At 35.3% G+C, this 16,754-nt stretch overlaps 1 protein-coding gene across 1 annotated transcript; it reads right to left on the reverse strand.

Moving 5' to 3' along the window:
- Positions 1 to 14,169: 14,169 nt before the first annotated feature.
- On the reverse strand, positions 14,170 to 15,757 carry LOC109220538 (bZIP transcription factor 11-like). The gene has a single exon (XM_019385001.1). The coding sequence runs from the start codon at positions 15,084 to 15,086 to the stop codon at positions 14,574 to 14,576; it is 513 nt and encodes a 170-aa protein (XP_019240546.1). The 5' UTR covers positions 15,087 to 15,757; the 3' UTR covers positions 14,170 to 14,573.
- Positions 15,758 to 16,754: the final 997 nt, after the last annotated feature.

The following is a 16,754-nucleotide window of genomic DNA, read 5'->3' on the forward strand; positions in this document are numbered from 1 at the left end:
CCTCCGAATCTTCGAGTTGAAGTCTGCAAAGTCCGCCAAATCTTCAAAGTTTTCCAAGTGTTCAAGTCGATGTCGTCTTCAAGTTGAAGCTTTATAACGTTCTAATCTTAAGGTAGACATATAAGTCCCTTTGCACCTTAAGTTGGCGTCTTCGTGGGTTTGTCCTTAAAAGGAACTATAACGTTCCAATCTTAAGGTGGACATATAAGTCCCTTTGCACCTTAAGTTGGCCTCTTCGTGGGTTTGTCCTTAAAAGGAACTATAATGTTCCAATTATCAGGTGGACATATAAGTCCCTTTGCACCTTAAGTTGGCCTCTTCGTGGGTTTGTCCTTAAAAGGAACTATAACGTTCCAATCTTAAGGTGGACATATAATTCCCTTTGCACCTTAAGTTGGCCTCTTCGTGGGTTTGTCCTTAAAAGGAACTATAACTTTCCAATCTTAAGGTGGACATATGAGTCCCTTTGCACCTTAAGTAATCTCTCCAAGAATTGGGCCACATTGAGAGTAATCTCTCCGGTAGTCGGGCCATTTTGAGAGTAATCTCTCCAAGAATTGGGCCACAATGAGAGTAATATCTCCGGTAGTCAGGCCATTTTGAGAGTAATCTCTCCAAGAATTGGGCCACATTGAGAGTAATCTCTCCAAGAATTGGGCCACAATAAGAGTAATCTCTCCGGTAGTCGTGCCATTTTGAGAGTAATCTCTTCAAGAATTGGGCCACATTGAGAGTAATCTCTCCGGTAGTCGAGCCATTTTGAGAGTAATCTCTCCAAGAATTGAGCCACATTGAGAGTAATCTCTCCAAGAATTGGGCCACAATGAGAGTAATCTCTCCGGTAGTCGAGCCATTTTGAGAGTGAATCTCTCCAAGAACTGGGCCACATTGAGAGTAATCTCTCCAAGAATCGGGCCATTTTGAGAGTAATCTCTCCAAGAATTGGGCCACATTGAGAGTAATCTCTCCAAGAATCGGGCCATGAAAGTAATCCCTCCAATATCTGGGCAGGGATGAGTACCCATCCCCTCACACCTAAGACTGCCTTCTTCATGCGTGGATCATCTTGTTGAACAAGAACATACCTTTTTCTTGTTTGACCTACAAAAAAATGACAAAGGAAGAAAAGCACAAGAAAAGAAGAAGAAATTACCTTCACGTTATTGCTTCCGAGTCCAAAAAATAAACTCAAGTTGCTTGCAAATTATGCGAATTGATATTCACAACCGGAAAGCATGCATCTATATATATAGATGCCGAGGATGGGGTGCAAGGACATATTAACGATGTGGGAGTTAGTAATGCAATTTGTGTCCTAAAAGGATTAGTTAGTCATTGGCTACTTGAAGTTCAAGTGGGATTTGGAGACTATCAAACACTCCTTATTTGCTTGGTGATGTGCGGATGGCGGCATTCCTATATGAATAGGAGTCTTTGACTCTGGATGGCCACATAAAGAATTGTTATGACAAATGAAACTTTTCTTAGTACAAAGAATAGAAAAAAGTTTACGTTGTGTATACTTAATGCAAGGAAAGGAATTTAAAGTGGAGAAAAGTTTCATGAATACTTTGTCTTACGTGATGATTGATGATTTGGTCATTATGTGTATATATACATGCCACTAGTAACATGGAAATTCTTTTCTTACCTTGAGGAAAGTAAAGAGTCAATACGAGATAATTTTTTAGAAGACAAATATGTCTATTGCGTATACTTCAAGCCTAGTCTTCAAAAGTTTAGACATCTTGACAAGTCTTGAAGTAGGGGGCATTTGTAGACATGTAAAATTTATTGAATTTAAATTCCATAAATAATTTGGATTATAGTTTAAATATACTAGTCCAAATAAATATTATGGACTAATATAATTGGATTAATTATATAAGACCAATATTATTGGGCTAGCCTATTTAATTGGGCTAAAGTGATGAGCCCACTTCATTAAGCCCAAGATGACATCTTCCTAGAGGCCCAGTTTGATGCCACTTGTCAAATGACGTGGCGCGCCAAGTCAAACGGAAGAGCCAATAGGATCATGCCACGTGTCAAAATGACAAGGCATGCCAAGTCACACTAAAAGACCAATGAAATCGCGCCACGTGTGCAAGTGACATGTTCTGGCCAATCAAATGCGGACATGTCACACTTCAATTTGATTGGTCGGAAAGAGTTTGTTCTTATCACAACTCCTCTCTTTCACAACTATAAATAGGGGTCTTCATAACTCAGAAAAGGGACCAGAAGTTATAACAAGAAGCAAGAGAGAGCTCGTGGATCTAACACTGCAAATTTCTCTACAAGTTTCAAGCTTCAAGCAATCAAGTTCAAGTTCAAGAAATCAAGTTCAAGCTCAAGAACGAAGAACGAATCAAGATCAAGTTCAAGCAAACAAGCTCAAGCTCAAGCTAAAGAACAAGATCATCGTTCGTGGAAGCAAATATAGATTCAAGATCAAGCTCAAAGGCCCTTGAATTTATTTACTATTGAAAGGAAGAATCGGAGGAATCATAGAGATTGTAACACTCAAATATTCAAAATAAAATACTACGATTGTTGCGATATTTTTCGGTCTTGATTTTATTTTCTCGAAGCAAATTTGTTGTCTACAAGTATCATTTTCCCATGTCTACACGATTAGAGGTGTGTGTTCCAGTTCGGGGGAATGACATTTTATTTTGTAGAGAGTGGTTCCTTTTCTTTTTTTTTTGGTAGTTAAATTCTTTTATATTAATCACCAAAAGTATTTACAAAACAGAGCATAGCTAACGCAGCTTGCTGGTCTGTTGTTTACTTCCTATACTATCTTCCTAGAAACATAAACTGTATACATATTGCCTGTTCCTAGGAGTAACTCTAGCACTAACTATATATGCTATATCTCTTGCAATTTGCTCCTCTTTTCTGCTCTTCTTCTCAAATATTCTTCTGTTTCTTTCAAGCCATATATGGTACATAGTTTCTGCAAATATCATTCTGAATGTCATTGCATAAGTGGATTTTCCTTTTGCTTGCCTTATGGTCCATTGAAGAAACTGTTGCCAGTTGCCATTTCCCAGTTTCTGCCTTCCAAGCCATCTGCACATCTTGTTCCACACTTGAGTTGCATAATCACACTGCCAGAATAGATGATCTGTTGTTTCATTTTCTTGTTTACACATCACACACTCAGGTTCTACATTGATCTTCCAGTTAATTAGCCTGTCACAAGTCATTAACCTGTCTTGGATCAACAGCCACATGATGAATTGTGCTTTGGGCCTTGCTGCATTCTGAAACACTAGTGTCTTCCACTCCATTCTGTTGTAGTCTCCCAGTAGGTGTAGATATATTTGTTTGATCATACTCTTCTTCCAATTCTGTGAAAGTTGCACCTCTTCAATTATACTATATGACTCAATCACTATCCTTACCATCCAGCATGCTTGTTGTGGAATTGCCATTGTCTTGAGCTGCTGTTTCTTGACATAATAAGCATGTATCCATTTGATCCATAGTTTGTCCTGCTTGTGTGCTAGATCCCAGCTTGTCTTTGCACTAGCTGCCTTGTTCCATAGCTTTAAGTTGATTAAGTTGAGTCCACCACCTGCCTTTGGTAAGCATACTTTATCCCATACTACCAAAGCCCTTTTTGTGATCTCATTTGCCCCAGACCACACATATGATCTACATAGTCCTTCTACTAGTTTAATCACCTTGGCTGGAACGATGAATATCTGTGCCCAAAATGCCTGCACTCCAGATAGAACACTCTGAACCAGTTGCATTCTACCTGCATATGAAAGGGTTTTTGCTGTCCAAGAGGTAATTTTCCTAGTCATTTTCTCAATCAGTGGCTTCCATTGCATTAGGCTCAGCTTCTTTGTAGATAAATGAACTCCTAAATACTTAAATGGGAGTTCTCCACTTGTGAAACCCAAGCACTGCAGATTTTGCTGCCTTTCTGTTTCCTGAACTCCTCCAAAATATGCTTCACTTTTGCTTAGATTTGCTTGCAGTCCAGATGCTTCAGTGAATTGTGTAAACTTCTTCTACATAGATTGAACAGATTTCAAATCACCTCTAACAAACAAGAGGAGATCATATGCAAAGCTTAAGTGAGTTATCCCTAGTTTAGCGCACCTAGGGTGGAATTTGAAATCTTTCTCCTCTTTCAAGCTAGCTAAGTTCCTGCTTAGATACTCCATAGCAATAGCAAACAGAAAAGGTGACATAGGATCACCTTGCCTTAGTCCTTTTGCAGCATTGAAAGGTATTGTAGGTTCACCATTAACTACAATAGAATAGTTAACTGTCTGCACACATTCCATAACCTATCCTGTGAATAATTGTGGGAATCCTAGCTCCTCCATTACTTGTTTCATGAAGCTCCACTCCATAGAGTCATATGCTTTTTGGAGGTCTATCTTGATCATAACTCTAGGAGACAGGTTCTTCCTGGTATATGCCTTCACTAACTCATGGGCCAATATTATATTGTCAGCAATCTTCCTTCCTGGAATAAATCCTGCTTGTGCTTCATTTATTACTGTACCAATCACTCTCTAAATTCTAGCAGCCAAGATTTTTGAGATCAGCTTATACAGGACAGTGCAAGAGGCAATTGGTCTGAATTCTTTTACAGTTTTTTGGCTTTGATACCTTAGGCACTAGTGTTATAGCTGTACAGTTTATTGCTCTATGAAGCTTCCCCCATTTAAAGAACTCCATTACAGCTTCTGTGACTTCTTCTATAATAATATGCCAGGTTTTCTTGAAGAAGAAAGCATCGTAGCCATCTATTCCAAGTGCCTTCTCATCACCAATGGAGCATAAGCCATCATATATTTCTTCACTAGTCACATCTCTACATAGTTCTATTCTTTGCTGCTTGTTGAGTTTGGCTCCTTTGGTCATAACCTTCTTATCTATGCCAGGTAACATATTGGTTGCACTTTCCATCAAAGATTTGTAGAAATCCACAATCTCCTGTTGAATGCTCTCTGCATCAGTTAATCTGCTACCATTTAAAGCTTGTAACTCAGTGATTTGTTTTCTCTGACCCCTTTCTGTCATCACAGCATGGAAATATTTGGTGTTTGAGTCTCCCAATTGTATCCACTTTGCCCTTACCTTCTGTCTTAGAGCCCCTTCTTCAATCATACTCCATTTCTCCAGGCTTATCATCAGTTCCTTCTCTTTCAATAGCATTTCTGCATTGCTGTCTGAGCTTATAACTTGCTGAATTTTATCAAGCTCAATTCTGCTCAACTCTATTTTCCTTTTAATGAATTTGAATTCCTCCACATTTAGTTTTTTCAATACTGCTCTCAATGCCTTCAGCTTCAACCATATATTCTTCATTTTATGGCTATGCAATTTGAGGTTCCATATCTGTTGCACTTCCTGTAGAAAACTTTCATGTTCAGCCCATACATTAAAGAACTTAAATGGTACTCTTCTGTTTCTCTGAATTTCATTGAAAGATATACTCATAGGAGCATGATCTGAAATGAAAGGTTGATCATACACAGTAGCTATGTGACCCCATTGTATCATCCAGTCATAGTTTCCAAATACCCTGTCAATCCTACTCCAAATTCTATCACCAGCCTCCTGTTTATTTGACCAGGTATAGTATTCTCCTTCCCAATTTAGTTCATTTAGCTTTAACTCCTGAATGCAGTCATTAAAATCTTGTGTTTCAGCCTGAGTTACTGGATTTCCATGTTTCCTATCTTGCAACTGTAGGACAGCATTGAAATCACCTCCAATTATCCAGGGGGTGTTTACCTTCTGATTTATCTCCTTCAAGTTTTCCCATAGTTGCTTTCTCTTTTCCCTTGTATTATAGCCATAAACTATAGATATTGCAAGAACCCCATCAGAGTTCACTTTTGAGACATTACAGTGGATTACCTGGGCTTCAGCCTTTATCATCTTCACATCATAATAGTTAGGATCCCATAGGATCCATATCCTACCATTCACTGCTGCATTATAGTTATTGATCACCTCCCATCCAGGTGCTATGTATTGACTTACTACTTTTTCATTTTTCTCCTTTACTCTAGTTTCTATGAGTCCTGCCGGTTTGATATTTTTATTTTTTAGGTAATTTCTCATCTCCTTCCTCTTGTACCATTTATTAATGCCCCTCACATTCCAAATCAGCCACTTCATTTATTAATTTCTGTATTCCCCACCTCTATCATGGGGTAGGTGTTTGGTACCACTAGTACTTGGAGACCCTCTTTCTGAGCTATGTCTGCTAGATTGTGGAGTCAGCATAGGAAAGTTCTCCAAATTGAACTCTAGTACACTCTTTCTCTTGTCCATCATCACTTTGCTTTTGTTTCCCTTATCTCTATCTGTCTGCTGCAGTATAGGCTGCACTTCTTCTTGTTGTACTCCATTTTTCCCATCAATAGCTTTGTGAGGTACTTCTATTGTCTTTGTTATTCCCTCTAATTTCCCTTCTGCATTATCCTGCTTGTCATTTCTGGTCTCTTTTGCTATAGGTCCTTTTGTTCTCCATTCATATGTAACCTTCTTTGTTTTCCTTCTTCTTTGTAGCTGCATTACCCTTTGTTCCCTACCTCCTTGCTGGTTCTGCAAAATATGCCCAATAACTTGGCATTTATCACAATAGACTGGTTTCCACTCATATTCAATTGCCTATTGAAATGTTCTTCCTCTAGGATCCATTACCTTGATCTCCATAGGCAGAGTTTTAGTTACATTCACGTCAATCAACATCCTTGCATATGATATCCTTGTTTGCTTAGTTGTACACTCATCCGCAACGGTTTTCCAATCGCACTCGCAATCTTACTCAAAGCTCCATTTCCCCAGCAACTCATTGGTAATTTGGGGAAAATCACCCATAAAGGTATATCAGTTAGAAATTCCTCGCTTATGTCAAAGTCCGGAGTCCGGGGTTTGAGAATAATTGGCATGTTTCTAATAGTATGAGGTCCAGTATAGAGGATTTTGTGCATATCCTCCATACTTTGAAATTTTATCGCATAGTAATCATCCTCATGAAGGAACAAATCTGGTTCAGCAATATCCAGCCAATGTTGAGCAATGTACCTACGCATAGCATTATATCCTGGGTTTTCACTCACAATATAGGCAATCAGAGCTGCATTCCACTTCTCCTCTTCTTCCTTCACATCCTGCACCTCAAGTTGTACCACTGTTTGACCATCGATGATCTGCGGAGGTACGTACGCCATAGTCATTCCATGAGTAGCCACTCTGTTTTGTTGGAACAGATTTGACCACTTTTGCACTTCCTGCCCTCGATCTATGGGTTTTATCTCTGCATGTTTGCTCTGTTCACCCCTTGGTTCCTTAGCCTCCTCACCCTGTGCTATCTGAGCTTCCTTGTCTAGGATCGCTAAGTTTTCCCCCTTTGCTACTGTTCCATTGGTTTCCCCTTCAGATCTCTGTTCAAATTCCTTCAGTCCTTGTTCCTCCGAGTTGAGAGTCTGATTCTCCTTCCTCCCTGAGCTAGGTACTGGTGCAATTTCCACCTCGCCTTGCTCCGTTGCTACTGGTTGTACCATTTTCGTCATTCTATGAGTAGCCACTCTGTTTTGTTGGAACAGATTTAACCACTTTTGCACTTCCTGCCCTCGATCTATGGGTTTTATCTCTGCATGCTTGCTCTGTTCACCCCTTGGTTCCTTAGCCTCCTCACCCTGTGCTATCTGAGCTTCCTTGTCTAGGATCGCTAAGTTTTCCCCCTTCGTTACTGTTCCATTGGTTTCCCCTTCAGATCTCTGTTCAAATTCCTTCAGTCCTTGTTCCTCCGAGTTGAGAGTCTGATTCTCCTTCCTCCCTGAGCTAGGTACTGGTGCAATTTCCACCTCGCCTTGCTCCGTTGCTGCTGGTTGTACCATTTTCTGTATGTCCTCTCCATCTGTCGATTTAGTAGTAATTAAGTTTCTAATGGTTGAGATTGGTGTTTTTGGTTGCTTTCGTGGTCTTCCTCTTCCCCTTCCTCGCCCTCTAACCATGGCAGCCACACTCGGCGCACGTTTAGCTAACGTGAGCTGAGAGCATGGTGAAGACGAATTCTTTTTTTTTTTTTTAGAGTTTTCGGACGGAAGAAGCGTGAAATATAGTGTTTCCTTTTCAATAGACCCTACACGGTAATCCAAATTAATCGGGCTAGTTAGTTACCGACACCAAATAATTAAACTAAAAAAATTGCATATATGAAATTAGGATTTTCTTGTACTTCTATCGGTATTCAACACATAAGACCTTTTTGCATTACCGTATTTTTAACTTTGGCTTTGGCTTCATGGAGGCACAAAAGTCTCCTCATATTCTCTCCAGAACATCATTATACATGTTAATTATGCCTCTATCAGGGACTCGTAATTATAATACTCAATACTGATTTATCACTAATTATAAAACAAAAGTAAACAAAGAAGCCGTCTTTTTCTGCATTGATCATGTGAAGTATTCAAGTGTATGGCTGGCCACATGCTATCACAAACACTTTAATTTGATAGTGTTGTTAAATAATCTTTGCTAATATTTTATCAAATCGCGAAAAAAAAGACATGACATGAGAGTTCATCATCTTTATTAGGCCCTTTTTGTAAAATTATGGGCCTTATTCAAAAGAAAATAAACTGCCACTAACTTTCTGCCACCTCATCCCCTTTTCCCACTAAATCTCCCTTTGAGATTATACAGAACATAATTCTCCACCAGTCAACATGAATAAATAAAGGTATATATAAAAAGAATCCCAGATCATCTCTTCCCTTCATCCTCCAATACATTTCTGCAAAAAGAAATTATAAAAAGAGATCCAATTGTTGTTGAAACTTGAAATAGTGTGATCGACTCAGGGGCGTACGCAAAAAATTTTGTAAGCAGTGTCGAAATTTATAAAATTGGAATATTGATTATCATACTTTTGATTTAGACAAAAAAATAGCCTTAGTTTATTGGTTTTGTTGAGTCTTAAGTTAGAAAAGGTCATGAGTTCAATTCTACTTTATCACAATTTTAACCACAAAGGCTCTATTTGAAAAAGAAAAATGTGATAGTTGAGGTTTGAATCTTTGACCTTTTAGAGCAAAATCAAGCACATAACCAACACAACAAGACAAAATTTGTGTCAAGTGGTGTCATTTTTTTCTACTTATCCATTTTCATATAGTATTAATACATATATTTAGTAAAATTTCCCGACAAAACGGTTGGCGTGACACCGCTTCGGTAAGCGTACATCCGCCCCGTGGTGAACGTTTTTTTTACCAAAAAATTTAAACTGTTAGGGGAGCGTACTTTTTTAATTTACTTATATCTTAAATATTTCTTTTCACATACGAGTCTATTCTTTTTTATAAGGGAGGGTGAATAGACTTAAAACAGAACATCTGTCTGCTCTTATACCGTGTTGATAATTCGGGGACGAACATCCATAGCAAGTATTCAAACATGGCCTCAAGCATCAAAGAATTTTTGTGAATGAGAGCTTCATATATATAGCACTAGTACTTTTTTATGTTAAAAGAATTTGCTTAGCAAAGAAGATAAAATTACCAGAAAAGATCATTGATCTGTTTAATTAGTGGACAGCTCCTTTTTAATTAATCTTGATAATGGAAAAGATAACAGGATGTTTAATTTGTGGCTCAAATAATTTTATGAATTAAGTAGTTCATATATTCTGAAGAATATTTGGATAAAGTTATTCTCTAAACAAAGAAATAGCCGAAAAAACGAAACCATTGGATTTTACATCTTTAATTGTGATGATACTATATTCGAGACGATGGAATGGTGCTCTTTAACTCTCTTTAATTCCAAACTTTATTTGTAAACAAATTGAAGCTGTACGCCAATTCCCATTATGGTTCTAGATTTAAAGTATTAGTTTTAGCTTTTGAATGGGATTACTTTCCTCCTTTCCATTTGCAAAAGTTAAGAAAAATTTCCAAAAAAAGGTCTTGATTAATTAATCTCTTCAATTTAATTGAGCAGGCATTGGTTATTCAACCTGGAAATGAGTAAGCCCATTTTTAGAAGATAACTAATCTAATATAGAATTCCTTTTTGAGTTTAACTTCAACACAGTCAATTAAAAAATAACTTAAAATAATTAATATAAAGCGAAAATAGTAACCTGAAAATTTGATAACTAGAATATTAATCGTGTAATAATTATTTACAGTTCATAAGTTAAATTCATCTTGTTTTTGTTGCTTTGTTTTGACAAAGGTTAATTTGAGGACATTTTAGTGATTTTTTTTTTTTTTTTTAGGGGGGGGGGGGGGGGGGGGGGCGCTACTTTAATTAACCTGCTTTTTGGCGTGATTACATTGACTAATAATAATGTGACAGGGATTCTTGGAAATAATTAAGCTTTATTGAAAGTAATTAAGTTAATGATGCGATTAAGGAACCTTGATTTGAACATTTAGTTTGTGACTAATAACATGACAGGCCAGCCTTAGTCATGTCTCTTTGTCAATTGGTTTTGTTTCTTTTCTGAAAGGAAGGAAGGAGAAAAATGATACACGAGACGTGAGATTTGGCCAAAGAGTACAAGTTGGGTGAATTAAATTCCACAAAGAATCTTTTCCTTAAATTAAATTTTATTAGTTTATTATATTTTACCAGACATAGAGGTACAACAGTTATTGGAATATAAAGGGAAAAATATTACCAACTCTTGTAGTTTCGCCCGTGTTAGATCAAGTTACATCCCCATTTTGCCATGTTTTCATTGGCCACTTTCGTCGCACGAAATGAAAAAGTAAAAAAAAAAAATGTAACAAAAATGAATGCATTTCCTTCTCATTTACCTAATTGAAGTCTTAAAGTGTTTTTCTTTATTTCATATTTAGTGTTCGATATTTATTTTGGAGTTAGACTAATTTAAAATCACGCCGGACATACATGGATTTCAACTTACGCCTTCTATAAAATTACTTTTGCGTTTGCAAGTTCAAGAAATATTTGGGGATATATACATATTGATTAGTAGCTTAGTTTCTAATAAGAATGAGATAGGATAATTATTGTTACAACCTAATGGTTGTAATTTTCTCCTCGTATCATTATAGTATAAGGTTTTTTTTTTTTTTTTTTTTTTTTTTGGTTTTCATTTCGGTATTTGGTACCTGCATTGGGACCCGACTAAATTCGGATTCGCGCCCGAAAGTCCCACATTAGGAGGTAAAGCGCTCCGTAACAAAGACGATTTCATAACTAGGGTTTCAACTCTTCTCCTGCACATTCATGGATCCATCTAGGGGTGTTCGTCGGTCGGTACTGTACGTTATTTAGACATTTCGGTTCGGTATTCGGTTTCTTAAAATGCTATATTAATACCGTACCTAATTAAATTCGGATGGTTCGGGCTTTCTCCTTTCGGTTTCGGTTTATTCGGTTCGGTAACTTCGGTTTATTCGGTTTGAATACTAACTTGTGCGTAGAGTCATAGAATGTAATATTCTTAATTAAAGTACTCAAAAGTACAAAACTAAAAACGTTTGTTGAAAAAAGTTTTATCCAAAATCAGTAAATATCAACCCAGAGAGAGAAAATTATACATAAAAGAATAAATTTGATCATTAAAAATGTCTTGTTACTTGCTTGGAGTTACTTGATGAACTTAGAGAATAAAGGAAAGCAAAATTTTAGATTTTTTATATTTTTGTTATAATTAATAATATGTGTATTTTGCAATATAACATATATTTCGGTACGGTATCGGTATTTCAGTATTTTATTTTAAAATACCAAATACTATGCCTAATATCAATTTCTTTTAAAAATTAAACCAAATACCATACCGAATACCAAATACCAAAATTTTCGATTTCGGTACAATAAGTCGCTATTTACCAAACTATGCACAACCCTAGATTCATCCCACCGTAAAAAAAAAATTATGAAAATTAAAAACTATTGACAATAGGAAAAGGGGATGGCAATATTATATGTTTATTTTTTCCTTCCTTCAACTAGAAACATGCAAAAATTAATATGTTGTTCTCCTCTAAAATTAATTATTACTATGTTGTATTAACACCGTACACGTACAAATTTCATTTTTAAATAAATGGGGGTAGGTTAAGGAGTGGGAAAAGCATCGAATCACGTTCTCTTGCTCCTATAACATGGACTTAATTATGGTCATTATACAAGGATTTAGTGATATTAGTATTTAGTACTACTATATAATTAACTAGGATTTGTACTTGTGCTGAAAATTTGTTCCCTGCACGTGCGACTTGTTCTTTATAAAGTCAGTGCTTTCTCTGTTTTTGGAAAAATTTGAATTTTTTTGGATTGATTACCTATGTATAAAAAATGATTGTTATGTTTTTGAACATTTTTGCATAACTTGAATAAATTTGGATACTTTTTCTAAGTTACATAATCTACCTCTATTGAATTTCCCTAAACTTGGTTCTTTTAACTTAGACCATGATATTGTCCCTATCCACTTTAGTTGCATTATTTTTACTTAGCAGGTTTATGTTTTCTTTCCTAAAATGGTACTCCATTATTACTCTAGGTGTATTTTACAAAGCTAATTTACAATTTAATACGATAACATTGCTTTATTGGTTCCCTAACTTGTCATAAAAGAAAGTTATTTAACTATTGGAAAGGAATAGGCTCAAATACAACGGAGAAGATATGGAAAGTTTATATAGCAACTATGGCCCTTGAGTTTAGTTGCTTTTGTTTTAATATTATATCGTTAACAATAATTGTTTCTTCAATTTGTAGGTCTCAAACTTATAATTCCAATTGATCGCAACCTATATAAGAACCAAATTATCTATCGCTTTTAATCCTGTTTACATAGGCTCGTGTACATATTTTCGCTCCCTGCAAGTTTAAGCTGTGGATAGTTGTTGTAAGATAATTGGATAAATCCCCACAAAAGTAGATCTCTCATGTTTCGTCGATATATGTGAAAAATGCAAGGCATTGGTATGTTATTATGGTGCTGTATAACAATATTAGTGGTTGTTATAAAGGAAAAAAGAAATATCAAGATTTTAATAAATATCGACCAACCGAAAGCAAAATAATATCGCTTGTATTAATTTCTCCCAAAAGAAAACCTAAGATTAGGACATTTGAATGCATTTAGAAGGATTAGAAAATACATTTCACATGCAATTCCCTTTTGGCCATTTACTATAATTGACACTTAAGGTCTAGAACTAACTCAATTATTGTCTGGCCAGGAAGACATAGGCAAACAAAAGGAAATATGCTAGAGTGAACCCCACATTACTCCTTTTACTCTCAATCAAATGGAAATAATTTAATTTGGGTTTTGGGGGGCCTGTGCGAGAAAAAACTATTCACACCCTATACTTATATCAATTTAATAAAAACTACAATATTTGTCTTTACATGAATTTGTATTAGTTAATACTAGCTCTGTTTCAATTTAGATCACATTTCGCTCGTAGAGAGTTACTTTAACTAAATTTTGAAGCTAAATTGAATTAATTCAACTCAGTATTTTAAAATTAGAATTTAGATATTCAAAAACTATACAAAAAGTACTATAAGTTGTAATTTTTTTCATGTTAATATGATTAAAAAATACATTTTTAAATGTTGGTCAAACTCCACAGAGTTTTACTCTCGGTAAGTGAAATGTGTCATTAAAATTGAAACGAAGGGAGTAGTAGTTGATCAGCCAGTAAATACAACTACAATAAATATATCTCTTGTTTATAATCAATTTTTTTCCTAGTATAGTTTGATATAAACATCGAGCATGAATAATAAAACTGTTTTGTGGGGAGGGTGTTTTCAGAAAAAGGAAGGCAAAATTAGTGGACTGTAACTGCATCGATCAATTGTAGTTGTACTTGTCTAAAGAATCAATGAGCGTGAGAGCAAAAGCCAAAAATATCTCAAAACCTTTGTGGGTGATAGCTTTGCACCACTTGTATTATATGACTAAAAACTATTTACAAGATTCTGCTATTATGTTCTTGTTCAAGAATATGTTCATAGGCATAACTATAGTAAATATATAAATTCACCCAAAAATATCATAGCATAGTATCATTTGAACTCACCACCATAACCATATGATATAATTATTAAAAGTCAAACCCAAGAATAAAATTATTCTAGATAGTTGCATTAACTTAGAGACTTAGGAAATAGCTTGGGAGAATATTGAGCATGTTATTAATAATATTACTATATTATATTACATCAATAGAGAAACAAACTTCCCAAATACAACTACATAAGTTCTTGAAAGATGAGATTACAAACCCCACATGTACAAGAACTCCAATAGTTACTACTATTATTTCCCTCAAAAGGAATTTATTCTTAACACTACTTGATAAAAGAGAAAGCTTAACATAAGTACTAATGCTTCTACTACTTGATACATATTTTTATCTTAGATCTATTACTTAAAAAAGATTCTCTCTTTTAATTCTTTTTCTCTTCAACCAACCATCTCATATTCGGATATTCGGAACTGGCTGGTCCGCCTAATCAGTACTGCAAGACATATCAACCATCTAATATTCGAAACTCACTGATCCGACTAATCAGTACTGCAAGACATCTGCAGTCATAATAGGCTGATTGGCACAAAGATAATTCCAAGAATTGGTCATGTTGAACCCATCAACCATAGGTTCATTTTGTGCAAAATTGAAGCTATAAGGCTCTTCTTGATTATGGTCCATATTGGCAAAACCATTACAATTGTTGTTGGCATCCAAGAAAGCAATAATTTCATTGAGTGATTCAAGCCTGTGGTTTAATTCAGCTAATTGAGCTCTCAAGATTGAATTTTCAGCCTCAACATTAAGATAATGTTGTGTGGTAACATTCATACTTGTCAAAATCTGGTTATTTTCTTTTCTTAATGTTGCAACTTGAGCCATTAAATCATCCAAATGCTTCTGTTTTCTCATCCTTGATCTTCGAGCTGATTCTCTGTTTGATATCATTCTCTTCCTCTTCCTTTGATCCATTAATTGCTGAAGATCTTCTTCTGAGCCTGAGTTTTGTAGAAATAATGATGATCCTGATGATGTTCCACTTGATGAAGCCATGACCAAATTTTTTCAAGAACAATAGTAATATTTTCAAGATTTAGAGAGAGTTAAAAGTACAAAATAAAAAACTAGCAGGACCCAAATGGAGCTTTTGACTTAGAAACAGATAACTAGGAAAAATATTGAAGATTTTATTTATTTTATAATAATATATAAAGAGGGTTAATATATAAGAGAAATACTTAATTAGGGGGAGAAGAGCAAAATCATGAAATGTAGTAAAACCAGTAGAGGAAAACAACTGAGAAAGATTGCACCAAATGGGTCCTGCGCCTATATGTGGAATTTATCATAAACCCCGAAAGAAACAGTTCACTGAGAATTGCAGACATGAATTTCAAAGATTAAAAATACTAGGGGTAGCATTAAGATTAGCTAAAATAATAAAACCACTGATGATTAATTCTTAGTAAATATATATCAAGGCTAGATTTCTCCTGTTGAGAGCCCAGCCAGATAACAAAAGAAGAAAATTAACAAAAAGACACTTTCATGGTATTTTTTTCAGAGATTTTGGGTGGAGATTTCAAGAAAATCTTGAAACCAAAAACTAAAACTTGACAGAATAAGAGACCAAGAAAAAGAGAGCCTTTGGCTATTGGCAAAGAGCAGAGAAAAGGAAGGAGAAAAAGAGAGGGGTTAAAGAAGGTGTTTTGGCTGTGATTTTATAGAAGAAAAAGGTGGGTGACAACAATTAAAAAATAGATTTTAGTAGTTTATATGGACCCTTATATAGTATATATTTTTACATTATTAATATTTTTATATTATTATAGCAGGTGATTTGTCTTACTTTTAAAGTTAATAATGTTTTTTATCTACAATTACTTACTTTTATTTTCTCGGTGACATAATAATATAAAAAAGTTACTACATGTATAACAAAATTTTATTATGTTGAATACTTTTTACGTGTGTTAGTGTGTTACAGTAGGCAATATGTTCATTTTTTTAAGTTACTAATCTCATATTTATAAAAAAAAAAAAAAAAGATAATAATTATAAGTAACCTAATAATGCGTAAAAAATAATTTACATTATCATTTGTAAACTTAAACTCAGATAAAAAGTTGTTCAAAGAACTAGAAGAAAAAACAAAAAACGAATTGAGGGGTAAAAATAAATACTTATAAAAAAAGAAGTTTGGAATCTACTCAGGGAAAAGGTGGGGTGGGGTAGGGAGGAAGGTGATGGGGACATGTGGGGTGGGAGCAGAAACCTCCGCGACCGTCTAGATCCAGCTGTGGAGCAACATCATATACTAAAGACAAGTTAAAATCTTCAACTATTCTCTTTCCTCGTAAGTCCTTAAATTTTTCCACAATATCACTTAAGCCCACATAAACTTGGCAATCTTTTTTTTTTTTTTTTTACTTTTTTGAAAAAGAAAAATTGGGGGAGGCGATTATACGTGGACCGTGGTGAATTAATCGTTTACCGACAAAGTAAAAGTTCAAACAATCAATCTATTGAGCTACTAATGTCTAATTATTGCTCTATTAGTTGAAATAACGAAGAGGAAGTGTATAGATGTCAGTGAGGAGGTGTGAGAGATTTGGCTATGAGGGGTTGAGGAGAGGTAGAGGTAGGCCTAAGAAGTATCAGGGAGAGTGATTAGGCATGATATGACACTACTTCAACTTACTGAGGACATGACCCTTGATA

This window comes from Nicotiana attenuata, unplaced genomic scaffold (genome assembly GCF_001879085.1).
Source record: "Nicotiana attenuata strain UT unplaced genomic scaffold, NIATTr2, whole genome shotgun sequence".
Taxonomy (NCBI): domain Eukaryota; kingdom Viridiplantae; phylum Streptophyta; class Magnoliopsida; order Solanales; family Solanaceae; genus Nicotiana; species Nicotiana attenuata.

What these genes read in the sequence shown, in the direction of transcription:
- LOC109220538 (XM_019385001.1), bottom strand. Translation starts at nt 15,086, where the DNA reads ATGGCTTCATCAAGTGGAACATCATCAGGATCATCATTATTTCTACAA.